General features: G+C 49.8%; 1 protein-coding gene across 1 annotated transcript; it reads left to right on the forward strand.

Moving 5' to 3' along the window:
- The first annotated feature begins 7,845 nt into the window (after positions 1-7,845).
- Positions 7,846-8,898, forward strand: LOC132583941 (olfactory receptor 5F1-like). The gene is made up of 2 exons (XM_060255694.1): positions 7,846-7,852; positions 7,997-8,898. The coding sequence occupies exons 1-2, from the start codon at positions 7,846-7,848 to the stop codon at positions 8,896-8,898; spliced, it is 909 nt and encodes a 302-aa protein (XP_060111677.1).
- The last annotated feature ends 4,068 nt before the right edge of the window (positions 8,899-12,966 follow it).

The following is a 12,966-nucleotide window of genomic DNA, read 5'->3' on the forward strand; positions in this document are numbered from 1 at the left end:
ATAAGACTGTAAGGAACCTTTTCAAATAATAAGAGACATCTTGTGATAAGTACATTCTGCTTACTTTCATTTTGAAAATCAAAATAGAAAACAACATGAAGGCATATGTTTTAGAAAGAAAAGTTTTTCTGAAGTTGTTTTCAAGTCTGAAAAAAACCCACAGCAAAGCAGCACTAAGACTTACAATCAGGATTTTTTTTTGTAGCAGGAACTCCTTTGCACATTAGACTATACCCCCTGATGTAGCCAATCCTCCAAGAGCTTACATGGCTCTTCTTACAGGGCCTACTGTAAGCTCTTAGAGGATTAGCTACATCAGGAGGCTGTAGTCTAATATGCAAAGGAGTTCCTGCTACAAAAAAGCCTTGCTTACAATCAATGGACTGTATCCTAGTTTTCCTCTCATTGGAATGGCTCTTCTGCTGAAGGAAGGTTGGAGAAATTCTTTCAACTTTGCCAAGTAGAGAGGTAGCTTTCAAGCTAGTGCCCAGTGCCCAATATATTTCTTTCTCAGCTGGCCAGACCTCAATATGGAGAATGGGATGACATCAAGCTTGAATACCAGACACGATTCCAGGGCAGTCAGATTAGGACAAATTAAACAAACACACAAATCTGCTCCAGGTGCAACAATAAAATTTTAATCAAGAACTGTTGACCATCCTGTCAGCAGCCTCTCTACTGAAGGCTTGCATCGAAGGATGGCCAAGTTGGTTCCAGGTGAGCCTGCATTCAAAGCCATGGTGACTGCCAAGAAGAATCAGTTTTTAGCAACCTGAGGTTACAGCTGTCATGGACATACAGCTTATTGCTACACTCATTCCTACCAGAAGTTTTTTCTGTCCTTGGTTTATTAAATTATTCAGAATGTATCAGAATTCTCAGTATCTTACTGCATAATGTGTCTCTGTGTGTTTCTGTGATGGGAATATACGTATTCACTAGTATTCATTAGTATCATGTCTTTTTTTGGTTGGGGAATTATATCCTTCCTGAAGACAGCAGCATGATTCATTCCTTTCTCTGTGCTAAGCTTTGTATGTTTGAGAAAGGACCTGAAGGCTTTCTGTGGAGCTCTTCTCTTCCTCCCTATTATATTCTGCTGGGCATTCTACCGCAATGCCACGTGAATGGTAAGGAAAACCACCTATGGGATTGGATTCAGCCAGGACTTTTTTTGAGCAGGAACACACAGGAATGCAGTTCCAGCTGGCTTGGTATCAGAGGGTGTGGCCTAATATGCAAATGAGTTCCTGCAGGGTGTTTTCTACAAAAAAGCCCTGAATGAAACAATGGTGATGTCAGGGGTGTTGCCTAATATGGAAATGAGTTCTTGCTGGGCTTTTTCTACAAACCACCCCCTGTATTCAGTCATCTTTCCAGCCACTCTACTGTAATGCCATGTGAATGACAATGAAAACCACCCATAGGTTTGGATCCAACCTGTCAAGTCTGATGTTTCAATAACGAGACCTTCTTGATAAAAAAGTTTCTAGTTTATTGTAACATGTTGCAAGACTGTAGAAGCAGATTGAGAGACTGGCGAGCATGCACAAAGGGCAAACATTTAAGGTACACATCAAAAGAATTCCTTAGGGTGGGGACACTCTATGCAGGGTACATTCACACATTGTTATTATTTTATCGTTCTCAAGCACTGGCTGGCCTTGGGCATTTTCTGAAGCACCGGCTATCTCTGAGAAGGCACCACAATCTTGTTCCCATATTCCCATTTCCAAGCATTGCTACATAACAAAGGAGGGAGGAGGGGGAAGGAGAGTTCAAGCTAGCAGCATCTGAATACAGAGTGGTTTTACCCAGGATCCTTTTCCTGAACCAGAGTTGGTGACTAAGCTTCTAAACTACTAAAGCATCAGAGCAGACTTGACATACTGCCCCCCCTAAGCCCCCTCCACCGCAGGGGGAAGGAGTTTGGTTGGTTTACACTCCAGGGAGTCTTGCACGGCGCGGCAGTGGTCAACCAAGGCAGGGGCGGGCCCCGTGGGTGGAGTGTGCCAAATGGACGGCCCGGGGTCCCGACGAAGCAAGCTGCAATGAAACACAGGGTGGATTTTACCCAGGGAGGTTGGCAAGTCTAGTTCCACAGTCACCGGATTGATCACTCTTTTGACTCGGAAGGGTCCTACGAATTTGTAAGCCAGTTTCCGGGAGGGCTGGCTAAGGGGGAGGTTTTTGGTTGACAAATACACTGAATCCCCCACCTTATACTCTCCTGCTGGGGTATGGGATTTATCGTACTGTCTCTTGTAAGACTCCTTGGCTGCCTCGAGGTTTTCTTTTATGATCGGCCAGTTGTTGCTCGCCCCCCCCCACCATTGTTCGAAGGCAGTTGGAGCGTCTTTGCTGCCTCCCCCTGGTAGCAGAGGGAGAGGCTTCCCCTCATAGCCGAACACAGTGGAAAAGGGGAGGCTTTGGTGGAGCTTTGCATGCTGTTGTTGTAGCAGTATTCAGCAAAAGGGAGCAAGTCCACCCAGTCCGATTGCCGCTGGTTTACAAAGCACCTCAAATATTGTTCCAGCACCCCGTTCACCCTCTCCGTCTGACCGTCCGTCTGGGGGTGATAGGCTGAGCTCAGGCCCTGCTCCATCCCCACCAGTTTACAGAACTCCCGCCAGAAGGTGGCAACGAACTGCGGCCCGCAGTCGCTAATGACCTTGTCTGGGAATGAGTGTAATTTTATCACGTGGTCAAAGAACAGGGCTGCTAATTTCTTAGCTGTGGGCAGCTGGGAGCATGGGATGAAGTGGGCTTGCTTAGAGAAGGTGTCCACCACCACCAGGATGACTGTTTTGCCTTGGGAGGGGGGAAGTTCCACTATAAAGTCCATGGAGACTATCGCCCAGGGCCGCTTAGCCGTCTTGAGTGGTTGCAAGAGCCCGGGCGGTTTCCCCCCTCGCCGTTTGGCCATTATGCACATTGGGCAGCCTGTGACAAATTCGGACACATCTTTGTGCAGGGAGGGCCACCAGAATTGTCGATTTACTAAGTGCAGTGTTTTCACGTAGCCAAAGTGCCCCGCTAGTTTGGAAGAGTGACAGAGCTGCAGTATTTCCTTCCTCAGATAGCTTGGGACGTAAAGCTTGTCTCCCTTGTACCACAATCCGTCTTTCCCCTTCTGCACCCCCTCGGGCCGCTCCTTCCCCTCCCTTTCGGTTTCTATGGCGATGCGCTCTTGGCTGATCCCGTCCAACTCTCGTTTCTTTTGGGAGCGGGTGGTGACCATGGCCGCCACTTGGGACGGTGAGATTAATGAGTCCACCACCTCCTCCCTCTGGCTCTCGTGTTGTGGGAGCCTCGAGAGCGCATCGGCCAAGAAATTCCTAGTCCCTGGGATGTGCTTTAGGGTGAAATCAAACTTGGAAAAGAAGCCAGCCCACCTAATTTGTTTCTCGCTCAACTTGCACTTCCCAGTCAGCGCTTCCAGATTTTTGTGGTCGGTCCACACTTCAAAGGGGAGCTTCGCTCCCTCTAGCCAAGATCTCCAGGTTTTCAGAGCGAACATGACGGCGAATGCCTCTTTGTCCCAGACCGACCAGTTGCGTTGTTCATCTGAAAACTTGCAGGAGATGAAGGCGCAGGGCCGCAGCTTCCCCTCCCCATCCCTCTGCATGAGTATTGCTCCTACGGCCACGTCGGAGGTGTCGCATTGGACCACGAAGGCCCTTTGCTCGTCCGGGTGGCTTAGGACGGGCTCACTAGTGAATAAGCGCTTTAGGTGGTCGAACGTGTTCTGGCACTCAGGCGTCCATTTCAGCCCTGCCCCCGGCCGTTTGGCCTCCGGACCCTTGCCTTTGGTCTTTAGGAGTTTGGTCAAGGGTAGGGCGATCTGGGCGAACCCCTCTATGAATTGCCTGTAAAAATTTGCGAACCCGAGAAACGATTGGAGCTGTCTATGTGTTCTCGGGGGAGCCCATTCCAGTACTGCTTGGACCTTTGCGGGGTCCATGGCCAGGCTGCGTTTGGACACCCGAAACCCCAAATAGTCTAGTTCCGTTTGATGGAACTCGCATTTGGACAGTTTGGCATACAGTTGATGTTCCAGCAGAGTGCTGAGGACCTCCCTCACCAACTTTACATGCGACTGTTCGTCTTGTGAATAAATAATGATGCCATCCAGGTACACCACCACCCCCTTATACAGGTATTTCCTCAGCACATCATTGATAAAGTTCATGAACACCCCCGGGGCTCCCTGCAGCCCAAACGGCATCACCAAATATTCAAACTGTCCCATCGGTGTGTTGAAGGCCGTTTTCCACTCGTCCCCCTCCTTGATGCGCACCCGGAAGTACGCGTCTCGTAAGTCCAGCTTGGTGAAAATCCCCCCCCCCGCCACTATGCTCAATAAGTCCCGGATGAGAGGGATGGGGTAGGCATTGGACATGGAGATCGTGTTAATCCCACAAAAATTGGTGCACAGTCTAAGCGAATTGTCCTTTTTCTTTCTAAATAGGACGGGGGCTGTGTGGGGGGCCGTGGCTGGCCGAATGAACCCCCGGGCCAAGTTCTGGTCTAGGAACTTGCGGAGTTCCTTCTTTTCCGCCTACCCCATCTGGTACAGTTTGGCTCGGGGCAGAGTTTCCCCCGGGATTAGTTCTGTGGCGCAATCCGTGCTCCGGTGGGGGGGCAGTTGGTTGGCTTCCTTCTCACTAAACACCTCCATTAGATCCCGGTAAACTTTGGGGATCGGGTGTATCTCCTCCACAGTCACGCATGCCCTCTCCTTCGCGGCGGGGGCTTTCAGCCCCCACGCCGTGTTCCAGAGATGGGCTTTACACCCTGGGTTCAAGAACCTGATAGTCTGTGCTCTCCACCGGATTAGGGGCTCGTGCTTTTCTAGCCAACCCACCCCCAACACCACCGGGTACGAGCACGAAGGGGCAATCACAAAGAGCTCTTGGTCCCAATGTTACTCGATCCCCATGGGGCATGGTTGCGTCTCCCGTGTGCAGGGCTCCCCGCACATGACGGACCTATCCATCTGTTCAAACAGCATGGGGTGGGGCAGCTGCGAACTTTCTAGTCCCAGGGCCTCCACCACTTTAGGGGAGATCAGTTCTCTGTTACACCCCGAGTCTATGAGGGCTCTTATCTGCAGGAACCTCCGTAACTTGGGGTTCAGCAGTTTCACAGTCACAAAGTACAATCTCCCCGTCACTCTCACCGTCAGCGGCGCCTCGTGTCGATCGACCTGCTGGTGGGCACCCTTCAGAGCAGCAGGTCGGGCTCGTTTCCCGCTGGTTCTTTTAGCCAGGCTAGGTCGGCCAGCTCCGCGGACAGAAGTACTTCTTCCTCCTGCAGCTCCTCTTGCACAGCCACCGCGCTGCTTTTCGCCACATCCTTAGGGTGGCCAGGGGTTTTCTTTGGGGTCAGGGTGACCGGTTTAGGAGGCCCCGGTGGCGGTTCCCGTGGCTGCGGGGGATGTGGGCAGTTGGAGGCCAGGTGGTTCGGATCTCCGCACCTGAAGCACCGGCGGGGCCCCACCGGTACCGCGGCAGCAGGTTTCTTCCCTCTGGGGGGCTCGGCCTTCGCGGGGCTCCCTCTTGCTGGTGTCTTCCCGGACTGGTGCTGGCGCAGCATGGCCACCCGCTTGAGGTTGTTCTCCACTTCCCCAGCCAGCTGGATCCACCCCACCAAAGTATTAGGCCGGGCTTGGGTGAGGGCCCGATCCAGGATGCTCGCATTCAGCCCATTCGTGAACTTGTCTATCTTAATCACCTCGTTTCACCCTCGCACCCGGGCCACATTGGCCTGGAAGTCCGCGGCGTAATCGCAGATGGACCGGGCCCCTTGCTGCATATCACGCAAGGCCGCCAGTGCTCGCGACTTTTGCAGAGGGTCTTCATACTGGGTCAGCAGGGCTTGTAGGAAGGTGTGCACGTCGTCCAGGATCGGGCTCCTGGTCTCGCACAGGCTCACGTACCACCATTTCACGGCTCCCCTCAGCTTCAAACCCAAGTAGTCGACCCGGCTGAATTCGTCGGGGAAGGAGTAGCCCCAATAATGCATGTAGCTGTTCACCTGGATCCCAAAATAGCTCACTTCTTCCGGATTCCCATCGAAGGTGGCATCCAGCTCTCTTCCCACGTGGCGCGGCCCCGCTGGCTGGACCGGTAGCTGGGGGGCAGGTGCCGGTGTGGCGCCTGCCCTGGCAGGGGCCGGTGGCGCCACCGGCTGGCTCAGCTGGCTCCTGGCCCCTGCCTGAGAAGCTGTGGGCCTCCGGGAGGTTGCTCCCCCCAGAGCCCTCCCCAACTGGACCGTTAGGTTGCGCACCTCGTCCCTCAGCCCTCCGAGGGCCCCATCAATCTCCTTGTGGACCATCGAGCGGAACATCTGGTAGTCCTCATCGTACTGGTCCTTGGGCTTCGGCTCGCCGCTGTCAGCCCCTCGTCCTCGTCAGTCCTGCCCCACCATCCTCATCCTCGCCAACTCGCACGACGAGGATGCTGTCCGTCTCGCCCGTCTCCCCCAAGCCCGGGTTTACGGTCTCCATCCCGGCCCCCTGGTGTGGCGGTTCAGGATGGCTTCCCGGTGTAGAGGGGCCTGATCCATGATGGTGGTCGAGGTCCTCGGTTGGTACTGCTGGGGGGACAACACCAGTTGAAACTCGGGGGGAGATTCCGCGGCTCTCCTCGGATCTAGGATGTGCCACGGGGTCGCTCCCTCCAGTCCCGTATCGGGCGGGAGTTCTCCGTTGTCCGAAATCTGGTCAGCCATCGGGCTTTTCAAGTTGCCGAAAAGGTTGAACTCCAAAAGGGAGTCTCTCAAAATGTCAAGTCTGATGTTTCAATAATGAGACCTTCTTGATAAAAACGTTTCTAGTTTATTGTAACATGTTGCAAGACTGTAGAAGCAGATTGGGAGACTGGCGAGCATGCACAAAGGGCAAACATTTAAGGTACACATCAAAAGAATTCCTTAGGGTGGGGACACTCTATGCAGGGTATATTCACACATTGTTATTATTTTATCGTTCTCAAGCACTGGCTGGCCTTGGGCATTTTCTGAAGCACCGGCTATCTCTGAGAAGGCACCACAATCTTGTTCCCATATTCCCATTTCCAAGCATTGCTACATAACAAAGGAGGGAGGAGGGGGAAGGAGAGTTCAAGCTAGCAGCATCTGAATACAGAGTGGTTTTACCCAGGATCCTTTTCCTGAACCAGAGTTGGTGACTAAGCTTCTAAACTACTAAAGCATCATAGCAGACTTGACACAACCATCTTTTCTGCTGTTCAAGAAAGGGAGGGGAAGGCCTCTGTTGACCACCAAAATTAGCCTACATGTGACTGGTTTCATGTGACCTAGATGGACAAATGCCCTGTGGGAAAGGAGCTTTAGGAAAGGGGAAAAATGAGTGAAATTGAAAGAAAAAGCTGAATGTATCCTGCCCACTGCCAAAACTACAAAACCTTTCATGTGTCATTTTTTCAATAGTCAGAGCATCATCCAGCAAGAAACTACCTCTCACCTTCTGGCTTCCTGCCAGATGCAAAAAACATCAGTCATGCCTGATTTATCTCCTATTAAGAAGATTCGATTGGGCTACCAGCATGTGTTTAAATTTACAAAGCAGAACTTGTAGAAATAGATAATGGCCATTTGTTAAATGAGTCTGAAAATGCATTCTTGTTTAAGCACAGAAGTACTTTTCCAGCTCCAGCCAAGGTCGATTTGCTTCAAGAATTCCATAATCTGAAAAGCTAAGCTGTTACACTAGAAATAGGACACTGGCCCACCAATAGACTGTAGTCCTCCCACTTGGCCTATTTGATGCATTTGTGCTTTCTGAAAGTAAAATAGAATTTTAAAAGTATACTTAGAATGGAAAGTGAATAATAAAAAATGACTGCTTTCTCTCTCTCTCTCTTCTTTATGAAACTGTCCACATTAACAAATCAGACTACTGTACCCCTTTCTACCAACAAAGGCTCACTGTCCTGCATGAAGATGGACTTCATCAAGCCTCTGGGAGGACAGAACCAGACCAGTGTCACAGAGTTTGTTCTCTTGGGATTCTCTGTTGACCCAAAGAAACAATCGCTCCTCTTTGCTTTCGGCTTATCAGTCTATCTATTAACTTTGGCAGGGAATCTAGCAATCATTATATTGATTCAAATAGATCAGTGCCTACAAACTCCCATGTACTTCCTCCTGGGCAATCTGTCTTTTATTGAGATCTGCTATACTTCTACTACTGCCCCAAAGATGTTGTGGGATCTTACTCTGGGAGACAAGACCATCTCTTTTGTAGGATGTGCACTCCAATTATATTTCTTTGTTACATTAGGGAGCATAGAGTGTGTGCTTCTCATAGCTATGGCATATGACCGGTATGCAGCTATCTGCCACCCATTGCACTACACCCTTCTCATGAGCCAGAAGATATGTTGGGGACTCCTGGCATGTTCCTGGGCTATTGGAAACTTCAATTCCATGGTCAACACAGCTTTGGTGTTTTCCCTTGACTTCTGCTACTCCAATGAAATTGATCACTTCTTCTGTGACATTCCTCCCCTCCTGAAACTCTCTTGCTCTGATACCTCGGTTAGCCAGATGGTGACCTTTAACCTTTCTGGGGGTATCATGATTGTGGCTTTTGGCCTGATTCTTCTCTCCTACATCTTCATTGTCTCCTCAGTGCTGAAAATGCATACAGCTCAAAGTAGGAGCAAGGCGTTTTCCACCTGTGTTTCCCATCTCACTGTGGTGAGCATCTTCTATGGCACCCTCATGTATACCTACATACGCCCTTCCTCCAGTCATTCCATGGTGCAAGACCGCCTGGTTGCTGTACTCTATACCATCATTACTCCAATGCTCAATCCCCTGATCTACAGTTTGAGGAATAAGGAAGTGCATGGAGCAGTTCAGTGAGCTCTTAGTAAGTACAGGGGGTAGATATTTTGCAGCTGTAAAAGGTGACTTCTGCAATAATAAAATAAAATTGATCGAAAACACCTTTTTTTTTTTCAACCTTAATGTGGTTATTTATTTTATTTAAATTATAGCCCACTGTCTCCTGTGCAGCAGGTCTCAGAGTGGGGAACATTTCAGTCAAAACAACATTCCGGGTTAAAACAATTCCAGGTTAAAACACCTTAAATTTAGTGAAAAGTTACAGTTCGCAATATACAAGTTACAGATGGCACATAAGGCACACTATATGTGGCTTCACTTTGTAGGGGAAAAGTGGCCCCGTGGCGCAGAGTGGTAAAGCAGCAGTACTGTGATCTGAACTCTCTGTTCACGACCTGAGTTCTAGCCCAGCGAAAGCTGGTTCAGGTAGCCGGCCCAAGGTTGACTCAGCCTTCCATCCTTCCGAGGTTGGTAAAATGAGTACCCACCTTGCTGGGGGAAAAGTGTAAAAGACTGGGGAAGGCAATGGCAAACCACCCCGTAAAAAGTCTGCCGTGAAAACGTGAAAGCAATGTCACCCCAGAGTTGGAAACGACTGGTGCTTGCACAGGGGACCTTTCCTTTCCTTTGTAGGGGAAAGGAGAGAGAAAGGCAGGCTAGATGGATAGACCATTGCTGTCCTCAGCCATAGGGCTGGGAGAACATCTTTGCCTTGCAGGTTCTACATTAGGTCCCACAGGACACAGATCTCATTTGGCAGGTAATTCCATCAGGTTGGCGTTGGTTCTTACAAAACTTCCAACATGGATTGATAAGGATCAGTTCTTTAAACTATCTAAATCTGACATTTTGTGTGGTTTAACATATTCATGTCCCCCCCCCCACTTTGCCTCAGTATTAAACCTTCTAAATTTGCTTACTTTCTAAAATCTCAGGATTATACGATACTGAGGCCTCTCTCCTGCCCCCATGTGCTATTTTCATCTCATTCACTTGACTATCTCCATACAAATTGCCACATTCCAAAGAAAGCAATGCCAATCCAGTCAAAGGGTGCAATCAGATGTGCAGTTTGATCCATTTTGTTGCTGTTCCCTTCCAGATTTAAAGTGCATGATGTGACAGAAACATCTGTCTGTCTTACCTCAGTTGTCTGGGTCCCGTTCCTCTCCCTCCCCCACCCCCGCTGCAGATTTCTTTGATATCTGTGAAAGTCTGGCCTTTTTGAGCTGAGCTGGTTTCAAACTGAACTTCCTGCTGTCTGATCTTTCTGCAGCATACCCATCAGGCAGGTCTGACAGGTCCCTCATTTTCCTGGCCACCATTTGTTTTATTAGTTAGCAATGTGCACATAACTACATCTCTCTCTCTGTCATACACACACACAACACAGAGAGGAGCTTCTCAGAAATATGTTTTCATCTTCTAAACAAAGCAGGAGTCAAGTTGTACCTTTAAGACCCACCAATTTTTATAAAGGTGCAATTTGACTCCTGCTTTGTTCAACTGCTTCAGACCAACATGGCTACCCACTTGGATCTTTCAACTTCTAAAGAAAGATGCCTATGTATTTCAGCTTTTCTCTGTGCTTTGCAGCACATGGCATAGGAAAAGGATTATTTGAAAAGAGGTTAGTTTTAACCAAAGTGGGACGGGGGAAGGATGCTGCCTGTGACTCCAGCTTTACTGAGCTTTTAAATAAAAATTCCAGTAGTACACAGGACACTGTTAAGCAATGTCAAACCTTCCTATACTGGTATAATATTCTTTGAATGTAATTGCAATATTTCATGTGCCTTACTAACCCTGAACTGAATTGAGCACATCAAAGCAGAAGATAGCTGATGCCTCCTTCCTGCGCCCCTTTCACTTTTACTAACAGATGTAAGAATGCGACCTTTGAAGATAGCGCCTCCAGGGATAGGTTCTCATGCTTTGTCCCAGGAAGAGAAACTACAGGGGAGATAAAGAGTAACCATGGCCTTTTTCCCACTGACCTTACTCCGGAGCGACGTCCCTCTTCACCGCGCAGCGTCTGCGTGGATTTCCCACCAACTGCTGCGCACAACCAGGAAGTGCTGTGGCTTTTGCGTCGCAGATGTAAACCACTAAAAATCAGTTTACATCTGCGACGCAAAAGCTGCGGCTCTTCCTGGATGTGCGCAGCAGTTGGTAGGAAATCCGTGCAGTTGCTGCGCGGTGAAGAGGGATGTCGCTCCTGAGTAAGGTCAGTGGGAAAATGGCCCATGTGAATATTAACACGTGAAGCCCGCTTTGTTTAGACTTTGTAGCTTTGATGTGCCATCTTTAAGTATGCTGTGAAATGTTACCATGTATCAGTTCCAATATCTATCTCAATAGAAGCATATGGATATCGATAAAGCCATAGTTTGTTTCAACTCAAGGACTGGTTACTTTGAAACCTAATTGCTTGACATTTTGGAACTGATCCACTATTAGGAGTTTATCTGAACCAGCCACTTTTAAGCCGGATGGCTGAAAAAGTTCCGGGCAACAGAGAACCCACTGAACCCTTCGGAGCCGCAGGAGTGAGGACTCCCCCCTGGCATATCATCGGGGCCCAAAGAGTCGGGAGAAGCAGATCCCCCTTGCATTTACAGCAACTGTTCATCACCCTGCGGAAGTGGGAGCCACGAATCTCCACAACCCTAATGGACGAGGTTCTGGCATGCCACAAAACCTTCCTGACGAGACCCATGCAAGGGGGCAAAAGCGGGAACCCTGGAGAGGACGAATGCCCGATCCGGGAGGACGATGGGAGGGAAAAGCCGAGGTCCGACGACGACTGCTACAATGGGTAGGGGAGGAGGAGAATGGGAGCTTGCCGAAGGAGACGAACGTCTTGAAGACAGTTTGAGGGGAAATGACAGCTATGGCCCAGGAGCTACGGGATGAGATCCAAGCAAACGCCGCGTTCATGGCACGGGAGATGCAGAGGCAGATCGACTGGCTGCTACTATGCAACTTTGGAAAGCCCCACCAGGCCCCGCTGTGCCAGTGCCTGTGGCGCCAGCCCCATCCGGGCCAGCCCCAGCTGCCCCGCCAGCTCCGGCGGCACCTCCGGCAGCACCAGCTCCTCCGGTAATCCCAGCGGTCCCAGTTCCCCCTGTGGCTCCGGCACCAAGGCCAGTCTTCCCGGGACCCCGAGATTTTGGAAGGGGCCGCGAGTTAGATGCAACACTTGACAGAGATCTTGAAGAGGTGGAATGCTTCACCATACAGGCCAATAGTTACACGCACTATTGGGGGAATACCTTCCCGGATGACCCCAGCCAGGTGGACTACCTAGGGTCCAAGCTAAAGGGAGCCGCGAGACGATGGTATGTAAGTCTGTACAAGACGCGAGGTCCCGAGCTCGAAAGCGTGGCCGGATTTCTACAGGCCCTACTCCTCCAGTATGAGGATCCCCTCAGGAAACCCGGGCCATCTCGATGCTATGAGACATGCAGCAAGGGGCGAAGTCGGTGCGTGAATACACTGCGGACTTCAGAGCACAGTGCGCCAAGGTCCGGGGATGGAGTGAGGCGATGAAGATCGAGGCGTATCAACAGGGCCTCAATGCCAGTCTACTGGATTGAGCCCTGCAGCAGGACTACTACTATAAGTGACTTATGGCTACCCCAGCCCCTCTTCAGCCTCAGTTCTTCCTTTTGAGTTTTACCTCACGACTACTGAACTCAAGGGGTGGGTAGAATATGGATTTCTCAATACTAGTCTCTTGGAGGGGTTTGTTTTCAGATGAATATAGAACTCAATAAGTTGGGGACCACAGCAGCTTTGATGGTTTTCCCAATATACAGGCACCAGAGAACTTAAAAGTAAACCACAGATATTTATTTACACACATACAGTCTCCAACTGGGGAATGGGAGATATTTACATGGGCTATACTGTATCTCAAGTAGATAACAGTTGCTCAGTAGTTCAGGCTTTATAATATAGATGTTTCCTTAGGTCTCTCAGGTTCACAGGTCATGTATTCACTCTCCAACACTATTCTAGGTTGGCCTCTTGGGTGTAATGTGCCAAGTCCCTTGAGTCGACTGGTGTCTCTACTCCCAGCCC

Source organism: Heteronotia binoei, chromosome 15 (assembly GCF_032191835.1).
Source record: "Heteronotia binoei isolate CCM8104 ecotype False Entrance Well chromosome 15, APGP_CSIRO_Hbin_v1, whole genome shotgun sequence".
Taxonomy (NCBI): domain Eukaryota; kingdom Metazoa; phylum Chordata; class Lepidosauria; order Squamata; family Gekkonidae; genus Heteronotia; species Heteronotia binoei.